Source organism: Pristiophorus japonicus, chromosome 17 (assembly GCF_044704955.1).
Source record: "Pristiophorus japonicus isolate sPriJap1 chromosome 17, sPriJap1.hap1, whole genome shotgun sequence".
Lineage (NCBI taxonomy): Eukaryota > Metazoa > Chordata > Chondrichthyes > Pristiophoridae > Pristiophorus > Pristiophorus japonicus.
The window spans coordinates 37,089,991-37,107,346 of record NC_091993.1 but is presented as its reverse complement, the minus strand read 5'-3'; the positions used below and the strand labels follow the sequence as shown (position 1 = coordinate 37,107,346).

Here is a 17,356-nt window from a genome sequence, read left to right as displayed (position 1 = left end):
TAGGCTACATTCAGCTAATAACTAACACTGAATTATACAAGGTATTTCACTGCAAAGCATAAAAATCATTCCTTTTTGGGAGGGAAAAGGCTCAGGAAACACATGAAATAAGATGCTTCTTGTTTTCTGTTTCTGACATTGTCCCAAGAAACACCTTCATTGTGAGCTAGCACACGTAAAAACCATCTCCAGTTTCTCTCACATTTCCTGGCGCTTTAAATAAATAAATCAAGTGTTGTACCGATATTTCCAAATCCAAATACTAATGACTTAGGACAATGGTAACCAAACACGTGTCGTGCAAATAACCTGCAACAGCAAGAGTAAAATGAAATGGGTAATGTGCCTAAATTGAAGTCCGTTCAGCGTCAGAAATTATGAGAATGGACTTTAGTGAAGTACCTGTATATTAGTTTAGGATTTAAAAAATATAATTCCTTGGGACACTACTGGGAAAAGTTAGTCAGTAAGTCATAAAACAGAAATGCAAGAACACATTCTATTTGCTATCACAGGGCTGATACAGCATTAGTGATTAGTAATTCATCCAAAAAATAGAGATATGTTTTGGAGGAAAGTGATAGTGATCTTCAAACATGCAAAAATAGGGGTGCATCTCACACACACCAGCTTAAAATCTACTCACAGGGTGAATATGTATGCTTTGACCTGCGAAGGAACCTGAATGGGGAAGGTTTGGCTAAATGGTGACAGAAAGGGAAATGATGGATTAAGCATGCAGGATGGTTCTAGTTTGATGAGAGCCAACAGATATAAAACATTCTTTTTAGCAAATTAACTCATTGTACATTCAGGTTCACAACATAAATTATAGTAATACTGCCATTAAAATTCAGTAAACTGACTAATAATTATGTAGGATATCAGGCATTCAAAGGACCAATGTAGGATCAAATATGTAGAATTTATAAGGGCAGCACACAAAGGTAATGCTGGAAATACTCGTCATATAGTAATGTTCACTTTATACTCTTATGGGCCCAAATTTGGCCAGTAGAGATTTCTGGCATACTCACCAGAGGTGCGCCGCTTTTGTAGAACTCCAAGGGCGCCAAAAATCTTCGGGCCGAGTTTGGCTGCTCCCCAGCCTCTCCTCCATGGTGGCGTAGTGCGGCAACTGGATTCGGGGGCGAAGCCAGGTCCTGGCGCTGAAAACAGTGCCGGGACCTTTGCACATGCGCACTAGAGTGTGCGCGCATGCGCAGTAGCTTCTCGCCCCCAGAATCTGTGAGTGTGCTCGGCAGGCTGTGTGGGAAGAGCCGAAGCATGTCGCCCCTATCCCTGGCCGAATGGGCTCCCTCATCGGCGGCCCGCTGCCTTATCCAGCCACACCAGTAAAAGGAGGTCTGAGAGAACCAGAACCCCAGCAGGTTGTCAGCGAAACCCTGCAGCTGGTTAGTATGCTGATGTTTCCCACAAGGGAATCAGTTTAGAAGTAGTAGATTGGGTTAGGTTAGGTGTCCAATGTCTGAAGCATTGAGACAAATCATGCTGGCAATGTTCACAAGGCCACACAATGGAGTAAGTGCACTGCACTTGGTCTATACATTGTGCTGAGTATTTATAGCCCATTTGTTAACATAAAGTAGGAGCCAGCAAAAGAATGCTAGTGAAGGTACTGAGAGGGACTGTGTTGGAGTAGTTTGGACAAGGTTACTTTGTTTTTATTTGTTATTGATTGCTTATTACTTTGGTCTTGGTGCTTTCGGTGCAGGGTTCCTTCTATTTTTTTATTTGTTAATTAATTGCTTATTACTTTTTCTGCTTTGTTTAGTGCTTTGTAAGTCTTGGTGCTAGGTGCAGGTCCTCTCAGTTTCCTTGTATTTTTTATTTGTTATGGAATGCTTATTTTTGTGCTTTGTTTAGTGCTTGGTGCTTTAGAATGTACTTACCTACGCTGATTTCTTAACTCTCCGCAAGTGGCCACATATGCTGGCCTAAGTTAGTTTGGAGCAACTATTAGCTGTCCAAACTGGCTTAAATGGCCAAAACGGCTGGTAACGCCCTTTTGAAAAAAAAACTAACTTCAAAAAAATCCTAACTCACTTACACTGGCGCAAATTAAATGTGCAGAATGGGGATTTTTAAGGTACTCCAGAAAAATCAAGTTGCTCCAAAAAAAAAACAGAGCAACTCCTGGCCAAATTTGGGCCCATGGTGTGCTACTATCCACCTTGTACTCTTGCAGTATGGTAATCAGGTAATAAAGTATGTGTACGATTATCAACGCACTTCATAAGAACAAATTAATTAGGAGTAGGACTCGGTCACATGGCCCCTCAAGCCTGTTCCGCCATTCAGTAAGATCGTGGCTGATCTTTGACCTCAATGCCACTTTTCTGCACTATCCTCATATCCCTTATTTCCTCTGGAGTCCAAAAATCTATACAGCTCAGCCTTGGGATCGACTTCAATCTTCAAATAGCCACAAGTAAATATTCCTACCAGATGACTTGAATGACGAGCTGTATGAAAGACCATTGTGCTGCTGGTTATCATTGGGCTCAAAAGATGGAGCGACCACAGGCTTTGGCTTGAAGTCTCGCTTCGGACGGCTAGAAGCTGTACTTATCCTTTGAGAAAAAGACACAAAGATAAAAAAATGTTTAGAGAAAACCAAAATGGCATACAATTAATAGAATGATTATAACACAGAGGGAGTTATTTCATTTCTTCCGGGGTATGGTTGGGGGGGGGGGGGGGGGGGAGAGGAGGAGATCTTTGCCCGCTGTGAGCACATATTGGAAGTTCCATCGTATGCTGTACATGACTTCCGACTATTAGGAACATTGGAGCAGTAGGAGGCCATTCAGCCCCTCGAGCCCGCTCTACCATTCCATTAGATCATGGAGGGTCTGTCAGGAGGAGAGAGGAGAGAGGAGAGAGGAGAGAGGAGAGAGGAGAGAGGAGGAGAGGAGAGGAGAGAGGAGAGAGGAGAGAGGAGAGAGGAGAGAGAGGAGGGCTTCTTGATATCCCTCCTAAAATGGCTCTAATTTTATTATGTCCCCCGTGCTCTTGATTCACCCACCGGAGCAAATAATTTCTCTATCTCCTCCATCCAATCCTGTTAACATTAACACATCTCGGTCAGATCATCCCTCAATCTTCTCTACCCAAGGTAATAGAAACCAAGTCCATGAAGCCTGTCATCATCATTTAACCCTCTAATCCCTGGTATCTTTCCGGTGAATCTGCACGGCACCCCTTCCAAGACCAATATATCTTTCCTGAGGTGCAGTACCCAAAACTGAATGCAGTACTCCAGATGGGGTCTGACCAAGGCTCTATATCACAGAGTTGAAATGGTCAGAATATCGTGCAGTGTGCTGGAATTTCTGATCTGCACTCTGTGGACAAAGCTCTCTGCCAGAATCCCAGTTACAAAACAGCTTCTTTAGTATTTTTCAAAGCAATTGAAGCGCTGAGTGAGTTTTTTTTGTTGGACTAGTCACTTGTTACATGCAATATTTAATTTTTGGGGGGAATTGAATCCATATTATGCAATGGCCTACCTGCTATCTTCTAATTTTGGAAGGGAGTTTAAATGGGATCTAAACTTATTACAAATAATCTGAAAACAAGTCAAACATATACATTTACCTCTATTCTCCTGAAACCAGGCTGAAGTGGTACATGATGCCATTCAATTGCATTTCTATAGTGCTTGTTTTAAGATTTTACTATCAGGATTTTTATTAAGCTATTGCTTCAGGACTGAGATCATGGGGTATATTTTCCTCTCTGTGTAAAGGTGAAGAAGAATTCTACTATCACAGTAAAGAGTTTTGTAAAATAATTTTTCTTCAATTTTAAACTTGGGGGAAATACACCTTTAGGCATTTGCTCAAAATATTGTTAAATTTTCCAGTAGCAGTCACAAATTATTTTCAATCTTCATGTTGAACAAAAAATGTTTGCACTACAGTGACCTTTGTGCCATCTCACTCTTGTATTCTAGTGCAGCAGTGGTAGAGAGTTCCATTCAACATTATTAAAGTCAGAGGGTACTTTGATTCGGAGGCATGCTGGTAATAGTGCTGCAGGAACACATTTGCCAGATGCAAAATTTCTTCGTTTTTTCCGGTAGCACATATGCAGCTAAATGTTTACACATTTTTAGACCCTTTTTTTAAGTCCGAAAGCCAGGCTGCTTGAGCTCTTGGCTCTTCCCCTGTTCCCGTTAGTACCGCTCCATGACCAGTTGACTGTAAGCTGCTTCTTTTCTTCCAGGACAGGACAGGCCCTGCTCATTTGTGCTTTTTTGTCTTCAGAGCAGTGCTTGGTACATACATACTTCATCTCGAGCTAATGGCAATTAGTTCTGAAATTACACCATTCAAATGTTTAAGACTGAAATTCCTGTCTCTACTATTTTAGTGGTGATATCAACCCAATTAAAATAAAAAGGAGTAATTTTCACCAAAAGTGAGAGAGAGGAACTTCAGACCGCCACAATCGATGGGGTATTCCAGCATCCAATGGTCTAATTGCAGGGCTCATGTCCATTGAGGAGAATGACATTCAAATGGGGATCTAGATTTGGAATTGAAGTCGCCGCTTCAAGGAGGTCTAGTCCTTTGTTGGTATTGTTAACTCGGCTGCTATGTCTACAATATCTTGCTTCAAATGTGGAGCTAGAGGTTTACGCACAAGGATGCCTTTACTCTTCAAACAAAACAATACCTGTTTGTTGGGAGGAGAAGAGGGGAGGATTAGAAGAGACTGTGATCAAAGTCATTAGCTATAAATTTAAGATGGTATAAGTGGAAGAGGGCGTTTTCTGTAGGAATGAAAGACACCTTTCCTTTTTCATTTTTGAGATATTGAGCTTGAATTAAGTCATTGGCAAATTGAGGCAAATAAAATATATAAAAGCAGGAGGAATTGAGTACAAGAGTAAAGATGTCTTTCTGCAATTATATAGGGCCCTGGTGAGACCACATCTGGAGTATTGTGTACAGTTTTGGTCTCAAGGAAGGATACATTTGCCACAGAGGGAGTGCAACAAAGGTTCACCAGACTGATTCCTGGGATGGGGAGATTGTCCGATGAGGAGAGATTGAGTAGCCTAGGCCTATATTCTCGAGTTTAGAAGAATGAGGTGATCTCATTGAAACATATAAAATTGTTACAGGGCTTGACAGGGTAGATGCAGGGAGGATGTTTCCTCTGGCTGGGGAGTCTAGAACCAGGGGTCAGTCTCAGAATAAGGTCGTCCATTTAGGACTGTGATGAGGAGAAATTTCTTTGCTCAGAGGGTTGTGAATCTGTGGAATTTTCTACCCCAGTGGTTGCTCAGTCGATGAGTATATTCAAGACAGAGATCGATAGATTTTTGGATATTAAGGGAATCAAGGGATATGGGAACAGTGCAGGAAAGTGGAGTTGAGGTTGATGATCAGCCGTGATCTCACTGAATGAGGGGTCAATTGGCCTACTCCTGCTCCTATTTCTTATGTTCTTAAAAGTAAAACCAGCAACCCCCACCTCTCGTGGAAGACTGAATTAGAAGGGAGCATGAGTCAGAGATAGGGCTAGCAAAATGTTGATCAGATTCGACAACCCACATTTCTGTCAAACACAACATCCTGCTGGGAGCACGATAGTGCTGATTTGGCCATTATTAGCAGTTATCTGTGGGCTTTTATTTCCCACCAAATATCACAAAAGTTGAAAATCAGCTCAACCCTCTATCAGGTTCAGAACTTTTGTTCTTTGTCATTTCAAAATTGGGCAAGAACAGAACAGAACGCAAAGAACCACACTGTCTTCTGCCTCAATCCCATTGCCTTTGACAAAGCATACATGGTACACAATTTCACCTGTGTTGTAGTGTGCTATGAAGCTCCTCCAGAATTGTAGCGGATTCTTTATGATAGCTCAACGCTGCTTCCACTAGAGCTAATAGTTGGCTTATTTGCTCTACCTACAGGAAAGAGGAAACTTCTTTAGCAAAATATGATGACTGGTTTTGAAAATTATCCAAAGCAAGTTTGTGATTAATTTTGGGAGGGGCATAAGAACGTCGACAGCGATTTAACTCTATGAAGTTTTAGTCACAGCGTTTGTTGTGCTAACCAGGAGTTTCGGTTTACTGAGTTGGCCAAGTGTTAATTTCACAACCTGCAGTTAAATCACACGACACTTCTTCAGCCAAACTTACTGCATGTAGCTCACCTGTAGGTGAAACTTTCTCAGAGACATTATCCACATTTTTTTGTTCTATGTAAGCTGAAATTTAAAATGATCAGAAAGCAAGTCTTTTAAAAGACGATCTTCTAAGAAACTAATATACTTCAAAAATATCAGATTAAATGCTGGACTGTCAATTTTTTAAAATTCTATATGATACTCCTACGCTTTAATTCAAGGAAATGTTTAGGAGTCATAGCAAATCATGTTCTGCAGATAAATACTTTTTAGTAACTTTACCCATACACAGAAACCTGTACAAAATCCATCATCAAACTTTAATGAGGTGTGATTACTATTCTGTGTTTTATACCTTCCACCCCAGTTTAGCACTTTGTGCACGAATGCAATTAATAGATGAAGTTTGTTATCACATAGCATAAATATCGACTACCATTTTGCAACAGCTAAAAATCTGAAAATAGGTCCCAACCAAATCTAGTGCAATAGTAATGGGAAGGAATGAACTTGCATTTATATACTGCTTTTCACAACCTCAGGACTTCCCAAAATGCTTTACAGCCAATGAATCACTTTCTTTTGAAGGGTAGTCACTGTTGCCTTGTAGGGAAATGTGGAAACCAATTAGCGCACAGCAAGGTCTCACAAACAACAATGAAATAAATGACCAGATCATCTATTTTAGGGCCAAGAGCCAGGAGAACACCCCGGCTCGTCATCGAAATAGTGCCATGGGATGTTTACATTCACCCAAGAGACAAAATGGGGGATTGGTTTAACATTTGTTGCAAAAGAATGGCACCTCCTGCAGCGCTCCCTCAGCACTGCACTGGAGTGTCAGCCTAGACTTTGTGCTCAAGTCTCTAGAGTGGGGCTTGAACCCACAATCTTCTGACTCAGAGGAGAGAGTGCTGCACACTAAGCCACGGCCAGCAACTTGCTGCCAGCGAGGAATGCAGATTTCTCAGCTCATAGGATGGTCTCGAGTGATTTGGGACCAGATCCATGGCCAGTTTGAAGTCACAAATTCTGGCCTCACCGGGTACGTACGAAGTGTGCACGGACAAGGTGAGGTCTCGCAAAAGCCGGTTCTTGAGGCGCTGAAAACCGGCTTTTCCGATCTGTCAAGATTTCTTCAGACAGATTCTACGCATCCCCGGGAGAAGGACATTTGCATAGCAGAGATTGGGCTATTTGCCCAACTCATGCCCAGCGAATGTCCTTCAAACTCTTATGCCTGGTAAAAGCAGGTGTATAGCCTACTTTTACCAGCGTAACACTTTTAAAACATAAAAATATTACATTTAATGTTTCTATGTTAAAAACCCTGTCCATTAAAGTAAGTTTATTTTTAACCCTATTAAAACACATTAATAAAAATGTCCAAAAGATAGTTTTTTTCTAAAACATTTAATTGCATTTAATTTCAAATATGTGAGGTTTTTTTGATTTATTGTGCCGTGTTTCGGTGTTTTAGGGGTTATTCTCATTGATAGTAATGGGAGCCCGTACAAACGGAGTTCCCATTTTTATCAATGAGAATACTACCTAGAGATTGGTGGTCCAGGCCCACATGATTGCAACATAGGCGTCCGTGCGTGGAAGTCAGATCCCTGTGCACCGCGCAGTGAATTAAAGCCTCAAACCGGAATCCTACGTTTCTCCGAGACCAACAGGGAGTTTCGTAGATTTTTTTCAGGTCGGATGTATTCGTACGCAGGAAGCCTCCGACCGCAATTTTCGGCTCAATGTTTGCTATGTAATACTTTAGGATTAGGATGCATGGGCAAGCTACACCTCGGTGAATGTATTGGAGCAGCCTCGAAGGGAGAACCAACTCAACGGCCTCGTACTGGTAAGAATCTTGACTTTTTAATTAAAATATGATTCAGAATTCTCCTAAACCTAAGACCTAAGATTTTCTCCTATAAAGGGGGTAGTACTTTGAATAACCATTTCCCCCCCCGCCTCCCGGCCAGATTTTTCTCCTCTTTAATTATATATCAGTGCATTTTATGAAACATGTTTAAGATTAATGAACGGAATCATATTTGGGTGCAGTTTGCGAGGGTTTATGGGCAGCTGGTTTTAGTTAGCTGTAAAAGGCTCACTGTAAACATGAGGGGTTTCTGTTAATATACATGTTTTGTAAACTTACATCGTTTTCCAAAAAGTTGAACATACTGATCTCAGCGAGCTCTTTCGACTCTTCAAATTTGTCGACGGCTTGTCTGATCTCCTCATCAGGGATCTTCCCATGACGCTTCTTTTTGTAATCATAATCTAGACGCCGACCTTCCAACTTTTTTAAATGATGCTGGTAAAAATAAGAACACATTACGAGTCCCCCACATATCAAGAAATATATTCGTTTGAAACATTTCAACTTGTTGACTCCCTCCATTGTGCGGGGGTTGGGGGGGAGAGGGAGAAGGGGAGGGGGCGGAAAGGAATTTTCCAGAGCATTTTTTCCCTTGATGGTCCTGGGTTTTTTCTCTCTCCTAGGAGATTACATGGCTGTAGGGTGAGGGGAACGGGGGGGTCGGAAGAGGAGGGAAGGGGAAAGTGATTAGTCACAATGCTCTGCGCATCATGGTGTGGGGCAGGCTTGAAGGACCAAGCTGGTCTTTTCCTGCCCATCAATTTTGTATTTTTCATGTTCCATCTTCATCAATTGGAATATGACAAACTGCCACTGATACAGGAAGGGTTTCAGGGCCGATTTTAGTCTCCACTACATTTCAGAAACAAGTGCAGATGTGGCAGAATTGAGGGCGACGTTGGACTTGGCCAAGTCCTGGCTGCTTTCTGAGCATTCTGCATGCTGTCGGATTTTTCCATTTCGGCTGGGGGTCGGCAGTGGAAGCTCCCATCCGAAATGAGGAAGCTTCCATAAACATGTTGAGGTGTAAGTTATTGTGTTCCTAACACAGATGAGACTGCACACAGGGAGGTTCAAGTAACAGTAACCTCAGTCTTTATTAAGACACTCCAGAGTGAGGAACAAGCCTCAGAGGCCGGCTTATATACAGTGCTCCCAAGGGATGAGGGGATCCCTTGGGACTTCAGGGGATGCACTCCCTGGTGGCGGAACATGGGAGTGCATGCTTTACAGATACACAACATCACTCCCCACCAAAGTCAAAGTGAAAACTATTTACAAGGTGAGGCAGTCGGGAGCCTTTCTTTCCCTGGTGGACCACCTCGGTACAAATGTCTGTTCTGGTGTGTTGGCTGTGCCCTCGCTGGGCTGGCGTGTTGTTGGCCCTGCAGGGCTGCTGGGTGAACCTGGCCTTGCATGGCAGTTGGGCGTGATGGGTTCAATTTCCTGGTCCGGGGTGGTGTCGCTGATCCTTTGGGTGTGTGCTGTGGGCTCGAAAAAGGTGGTGTCTGCTGTGGGTTGTTCAGGGCAGTCTGAACCGCAGCCTCATTTGGTCCAGGTGCTTTCTGCAAATTTGTCCATTGTCTAGTTTGACTACAAACACCCTACTCCTTTCTTTAGCTATCACTGTGCCCGCGATCCATTTGGGACCATGTCCATAGTTTAGCACATACACAGGGTCATTCAGATTAATTTCCCATGACACAGTGGCGCAACCATCGTTTACATTTTGTTGCTGCCGCCTGCTCTCTACTGATCATGCAGGTTGGAGTGAACCAGCGAGAGTCTGGTTTTAAGTGTCCTTTTCATGAGTAGCTCAGCTGGGGGCACCCCTGTGAGCGAGTGGGGTCTCGTGCGGTAGCTGAGCAGTACTTGGGACAGGCGGGTTTGGAGTGAGCCTTCTGTGACTCTAAGGCTCTGTTTGATTGTAAGGCTACTGCCCGCTCTGCCTTCCCATTGGAGGCTGGTTTAAACGGGGCCGAGGTGACATGTTTGATTCCATTGCGGGTCATGAATTCTTTAAATTCGGCACTGGTGAAACATGGCCTGTTGTCACTGACCAGTATGTCAGGCAGACTGTGGGTGGCAAGCATGGCCCTCAGGCTTTCAATGGTGGAAGTGGCGGTGCTTCCCGACATTATTTCACATTCAAACCATTTTGGAAAAGCATCCACCACCACCAGGAACATTTTACCGAAAACGGGCCCGCATTGTCGACATGGATCCTTGACCATGGTCTGGAGGGCCAGAACCACAACCTTAGTGGTGCCTCTCTGGGCGTGTTGCTCAACTGAGCACACACGCTGCATTGCCATACACAGGACTCTAAGTCAGAGTCGATATCGGGCCACCACATGTGGGATCTGGCTATCGCTTTCATCATTACTATACCCGGGTGTGTGCTGTAGAGATCCGAGATGAACGTCTCCCTGCCCTTTGAGTAGCACTACGCGGTTACCCCAAAACAGGCAGTCTGCCTGAATGGACAGCTCATCCTGGAACGGCTTGATTAGCTCTTGCATTTCAACGGGGATGCTGGCCCAGCTCCCATGCAGTACACAGTTTTTTACTGGGCAGTTGCAGACTCGTGGTTCTGCCCTGTACATTTCTGCTCACAACACAGTTCCAGTTAATTTATGAATAATGCTAGTACTTGTGTGCTGAGAGATTTGTTTGGTGTTATCACTGGTGGGCATAAACGCCTGTGCTATCGCAATGGCCTTACTGAGGGCCGGTGTCTCTACAGTCAAAAGTTTTCGTAGGATGGTCTCGTGGCCAATGCCCAGTACAAAAAAGTCTCTGAGCATTTGCTCCAGGCAGCCATCAAACGCACATTGTCCTGAAAGTCGCCTTAGCTCGGCGACATAGCTCGCCACTTCCTGACCTTCAGATCGCTGGCACGTGTAGAACCGATACCTCACTATCAGCATGCTCTCCCTCGGGTTAAGATGCTCCCGAACCAGTGTACACAGCTCCTCATACAACTTATCTGTGGGTTTCACCGGAGCCAGAAGATTCTTCATGAGGCTGTAGGTCGGTGCCCCGCAGACCGTGAGGAGGACCGCTCTCGTTTTTGCAGCGCTTCCTTCTCCGTCCAGCTCGTTGGCTACAAAGTACTGGTCTATCCGTTCGACATAGGCTTCCCAGTCCTCACCCTCCAAGAACTTCTCCAGGATGCCCACAGTTTGCTGCATCTTTGTATTGGATTCGTATACTCGTCGCCAGTTATTGTGTTCCTAACACAGATGAGACTGCACACAGGGAGGTTAAAGTAACAGTGACCTCAGTCTTTATTAAGACACTCCAGAGTGAGGAACAGTCCTTAGGGGCCGGCTTATATACAGTGTTCCCAAGGGATGCTGGGATCCCTTGGGACTTCAGGGGATGCACTCCCTGGTGGCGGAACATGGGAGTGCATGCTTTACAGATACACAACAGAAATTATATCAAATAGACGTCAATGGGATTTAACGCCATTTCTACCCATCTTATATCAGTTCCTTATCAATGCCCAATGCAAGGCTGCTTGTCTGGGTTCCAAACATTTTAAAGGCCATATTGTTCCCAACAGATGCGTTGGGAACATTGCTTTGTCTGGCTTCTGGATAACTTATTGTAACTTTTTTTAGCACTGTGTGGACATCAGAAAGACAGGTGCAGAAGTGTGCCATCTTTCGCAGGCACCTGTGGCCACAATGCAGTATAGGATCGGCTCAACCAATGGCCTGCCTTCATCTCCTCGCAGGCATGATGTAATGATGACCCATGTGGATGGTGCCATGGTATGGCAAACAAGGCTAGCTCCTACAAAACTACCATAATCACCTCTACTTCAGCAGCCATCAAAAGGTTGGGTGCTGAACTGCTCGGTCACTTGCCTCTAGATGCATGTCTGCACAGAAAGTTTCCTTGCTCTTCATTTCTGCCTTCTCTTCTTTGCCCTCTCCCTTGGCACAGGCTGCCAATGGCTTAAGAAGCCTTCTGCGCCTTTCTAATGGCTTTCAGAATTTTTGCCTCCCTATTCTGACCATTCCCCTTTAATTGTCCTCATCCCTGTAAATGTCCTTTGTGTGCAATTTGCCACAAGTGTGCTCCACGCACCGATTCACATCTGCAGATGGTCCTATGCATAACTCTGATACTGAATTGATCCCAGAAAAAAACGTTCAAGTGGCTCATTACCCCCTGGCGAGATCTGCCCCCATTCGTGACCACTTATGCCAGGAGAAGAAATTCTGCCCCGGTCAGTAATGAAGATGAATCATGTGTTCTGAACACCACACCAGCTGGTGGTGATGGCTTGTTTTATTTATCTTATAAACAAACTGAAGAAAATCAATTTTACCGGGCCCCCAATGAAGTAAATATACACCATAACACAGGAAGTGCAGGGCTAATTTTGTTGATGGTCTGTTTACAGTCTGATCTCAAATGACTTCTTCTGCCATTCTGAGTATATGGGGGAGAACATAAGAACATAAGAATTAAGAACAGGAGTAGGCCATCTAGCCCCTCGAGCCTGCTCTGCCATTCAACAAGATCATGGCTGATCTGGCCGTGGAATCAGCTCCACTTACCCGCCCGCTCCCCATAACCCTTAATTTCCTTATTGGTTAAAAATCTATCTATCTGTGATTTGAATACATTCAATGAGCTAGCCTCAACTGCTTCCTTGGGCAGAGAATTCCACAGATTCACAACCCTCTGGGAGAAGAAATTCCTTCTCAACTCGGTTTTAAATTGGCTCCCCCCGTATTTTGAGGCTGTGCCCCCTAGTTCTAGTCTCCCCGACCAGTGGAAACAACCTCTCTGCCTCTATCTTGTCTATCCCTTTCATTATTTTAAATGTTTCTATAACATCACCCCTCATCCTTCTGAACTCCAACGAGTAAAGACCCAGTCTACTCAATCTATCATCATAAGGTAACCCCCTCATCTCCGGAATCAGCCTAGTGAATCGAGAAATTCATTATCGGCCAGGAACAGGCGCTAACTTTAGAAATGTTTGAGATTTGGCGGCAGGCGCTAGTGAACCATGCTGCACTCAATATTAACGGGGCGAAATTGCCCTGCGCCACGATTGGGGGCGGTATCCAGGTGGGGACGGAACTTTTGGCGCCCGCCCCCACCGCTGAATTGGCCTTACTGTGCCTCAAAGGAAGTGGAGCGCAATCACGCCGCGTTCTACTTCATTTAGGGCGGGTCCCGGGCACTACTGGGTCGAGGACTGCAACGCGACACAGATGCTCCACGTACCGCTGATGTGCTTCAACGACGCTCCCCTTCACTTAAAGGGCCACTGCGCACTTTGCAAGGCCTCTGATGGCCTCCACTAGGCCACCAGGGCAGCGTGGGACTGGGCCTGCAGCCCAGCACCCAAAACGGAGTACAGGGCTGTACGATGGCGGCCTTGACCACGCTAGCAAGCTGTCAGTGGAGCCGACCAGAGAGTCAGCAAACTACTCAAGATGGTGGCGTGGGGTGCTGCCGATTGCGTCAGTCTTGTGGGCTGTGGGGCAATTTTCCCCATGGGGTGGTAAGGGGTCGCCCCTCATGGGCGAATAGTCGATTCCGCCTGCCGGAGGTGCTAACAGGCCTCTAAAAAAGGGGCAATTTCACCCCCTAAGTCTCATTGCTCAAAGACAAGATTGGAGTGCAAAATCAAGCGCTAATGGCCTAAGCTCAGTGGTGTTACACTCAAAGCACTAAGCAATATCGGGTGCAGTCTAATTGCAAGTCATCATTGCCACAGGCTCTTTCCACTTCTTAAAGGGGAGGTACACTGCAGAACCTCATTCTAGTGTAGCACTTGGATATGGTGTGAGAATAAAAATGTCACTAATTTTTAGTAGCCACAACACCCTGGAGACTAAACAACTTTAAAATGACTGTGCAACAGTTGAATTTAATGTCAAACTAATAAGGAAGCAGTGAAACAACATTAACTGGACAGCTGCGACTCATTACTCATGATCCCCTGAGGTCGGCATCCACCTGCTTCACACCTCCTCTCTTTGTCACCGTCAGGGCGAGGTGGTAAGGCAAGGGAGCGGCACTGAATGTTGTAGATTGGGCACCCGGTGAGCGTTGCACACTCACCGACATCACGATCTGCCTGGCGCTGAAGTCCCTGGCACTGACCCATAGCAGCGGCACTACGGGGGAGGTAGGGGGGTCGGCGGATTTGGTGTGTGTTGCTGGATTCACCTCGCCGTGACACTACTGTTTCAGCGCCCCTGCCAGGCGCTAACTGGAGGCGCTATGGTACCGAATTTTTCCCCTTTATTTTCGCATATAATTTAGAAAACGCAAGGCTGTAAATGTTTTATCATGTTTCTGTTGGACTGAGTTTCTTTTAATTAAGCTTAATTGCAGTAAATTCTCAGAGACACCATTATTGGATTACACAGGATATACGGCACAGAAACAGGTCATTCAGCCCAACCAGTCCATGCCAGCTTTTATGCTCCACTCGAGCCTCCTCCCGTTTTTCCTCATCTAAATCTCTTCCCTTCTCCCTCATATGCTTGTCTAGCCTACCCTTAAATGCATCTATACTTTTCACTTCAACCACTCCCTGTTGTAGCAAGTTCCACATTTTTCACCAGTCTCTGGGTAAAGAAGTTTCTTCTGAATTCCCAATTCGATTTTTTGGTGACTATCTTATGTTGATGGCCTCTGGTTATGCTCGTCCCTACAAGTGGAAACACACTCTCTCTATCCAGTCTAACAAAACTTTTCATAGTTTTAAAGATCTCTATTAGGTCACCCCTCAGTTTTCTTTTTTTTTTAAAACCCTTGCCTGATATGTATACCCTCACATTTCCAATATCACCCTTGTAAATCTTCTCTGCACCCACTCCAGTGCCTCTATATCAGTAATCAGTTCTCTAAGTGCTGTCTAACCAAGGTTCGATACAGGGTTAGCATAACCTCCCTATTTTTCAATTCCATATCTCTAGAAATAAACCCTAGTGGTTTGGTTTTCTTTTTTTACAGCCTTGATAACCTGTGTCACAACTTTTAGTGATTTGTATATTTGGACTCCGAGATCCCTTTGTTCGTCTACCCCACCCAGGCTCGCACCCTCCCAGTAATAAATTGCCATTTTATTCTTCCTACCAAAATGTAATACCTCACATTTATCTGTGTTGAACATTATATGCCCATTCTGCAAATTTATTAATGTCCTCCTCAGTATTGACTATGCTCCCCAATTTGGTGTCATCTGCAAATTTAGAAATTGTGTTTTTGATTCCAAAGTCTAAATCATTAATATAAATTGTGAACAACAGCGGTCCCAGCACTGATCTTTGTAGAACACCACTACCCACCTTCTGCCACTGTGAACAACTACCTTTTACCCCTACTCTCTGCTTTCTGTCTTGAAGCCAGCTAGCTATGCATTCTGCTACTAGTCCCCTGACTCTACATTCTCTGACCTTGTTAATCAGTCTATTATGAGGTACCTTATCGAAGGCCTTTTGAAAATCTAGATAAATTACATCTACTGCATTACCCTTGTCCACTCTCTCTGTTACCTCTCCAAAACGTTCAATGAGGTTGGTCAAGCAAGACTTTCCCTTTTGAAATCCATGCTGACTATTCATTATTATATTTTGGGTTTCTAGATGTTCTTCTATTTTCTCCTTTAGTAGGGATTCCATTATTTTTCCTACCACTGACTAGTCTATAATTCCCTGGACATGTTCTATCCCCATTGTTAACTATAGGTATTACATTAACTATCCGCCAGTCCTCTGGCACTGCACCTTTTTCTAATGAATTATTAAATACGTGTAGTAATGCCTCTGCTATCTCTTCCCTAGATTCTTTTAAAATGCATCGATGCAATCTGGACCAGGGGTCTTATCTTCTTTGAGTTTGATTATTTTATTTAATATATCCTCTCCTTTTATTTTAAATAGACTTATCCCATTACTAATCTCATCATCCAATGTCCACCTGTTCTATCTCTCTGGTAAATAATTATTTAATTTTTCTGCCATCTCTCTATTGTTACCCAAGGTATTATCCTGTCTATCCTTTAATGGCCCGATTCCCATCCCAACCTTTCTTTTTTTTTATTGATGTGCTGGTCAAATATTTTACTATTTTGTTCCTTGAAAATTTAATTTCATAGTTCCTCTTTGCCTTTCTAATTGATTTTTTGACTTTTCTCCTAATCTCTTTGTATTCTTCCTCATCATGCGCTCCCCTGCTGTCTATGTACTTAATGTATGCCTCTTTCCTTACCCTCAAATGACAGGAGTGGGTTTCGAAAGCAGATGGTGGGGAGGAGTTTAGGTTCCCACTTGCTAAGGAGTTTTAACTCCATAGCATATGTCTTTTTATTCTACATATTCCCCCACTCAGAGGTCAACCTGACTGACAAGCTTGGCTCCCAGTCGGGTAGGTAGGTCTCCGGAGCTAGCCATGACCGCAGGAGCAGGTAAGGAACCGCACCCAACCACACTCCTATCCCGCCGCTTATGAAACCGGCCCCTGTCAATATCGGGCTCTCTCAGAGGTCTGATCCCGGGAGGCTTTGGATGAAGGGGGGTGTCCGATGTCTGGGAAGAAGGTAAGCTTGGGGGTCTTGGAGGGGAAGCAGTTCTGCTCCTCTTGGCCCACAGGCAGTGCTGTAAAGTCACTTGCCTGTTCCCCGAAGCTGTCCTAGCCATCCATGAGTTGCTGAGTTTCCCCGGGCCTCCAGCCAGGTTAATCCTGTAAGACTGGTTAAATATGAGGTGCCCAGCCTCATTATAATATGCTCGCCCCCGCCCCACCCCCCACCCGCTCCCCTCCGTCCGGCCCACTCTGTTAAACCTGGAAGTGGGCAGGTTGGGGTTGAGATTTTAAAACTTTTTTTACATCTTACCCAACCTATCCACTTTTGGAGATTAAAATGACCCCCTTAGTCTGAGGCAATAACATTAAACAGAGGCACAGTAGCTAACTGATAGAAGCTGCTGAAACTCTCTGTGAAAACAAGCAGCACGCATGATGGATCAGAAGAATCACAACAATTTATAATGTTACCATTATTCGCTGTTTTGATAATTAAATCAAATACTATTTAAAATTAACCACTTTAAAAGAGATTTCCACACAATACAAATTGTGTTCACAAAGACAGTACTCACCCCAATCTCTTTTAAGTCTTTTTCTTGTAAAATTTGCAATGGATCAATAAAGTTCTGTTTTACATCAATATCAAGGGAATCCTTTACTTCTGCCATTTGTTTCAGAGCTTCGCCAACATCGACCAAAGCAGGGCCTACGGAAATCAGACCGTAA

General features: G+C 44.2%; 1 protein-coding gene across 2 annotated transcripts in view; it reads right to left on the bottom strand.

The window, feature by feature from the left end:
• The window catches only part of sh3gl3a (SH3-domain GRB2-like 3a), a 168,484-nt gene that overhangs the window by 1,291 nt on the left and 149,837 nt on the right, over nucleotides 1-17,356 (bottom strand). Inside the window, exons 5-9 of one of the 2 annotated variants that reach the window (XM_070858669.1) lie at nucleotides 17,203-17,336; nucleotides 8,333-8,491; nucleotides 5,844-5,947; nucleotides 2,467-2,594; nucleotides 647-700 (exon numbers count right to left, since the gene is read on the bottom strand). In XM_070858669.1, coding sequence (XP_070714770.1) covers nucleotides 647-700; nucleotides 2,467-2,594; nucleotides 5,844-5,947; nucleotides 8,333-8,491; nucleotides 17,203-17,336 — 579 coding nt within the window. The remainder of the gene's footprint in view (nucleotides 1-646; nucleotides 701-2,466; nucleotides 2,595-5,843; nucleotides 5,948-8,332; nucleotides 8,492-17,202; nucleotides 17,337-17,356) is intronic. The other variant, XM_070858670.1, reaches the window with a different exon arrangement.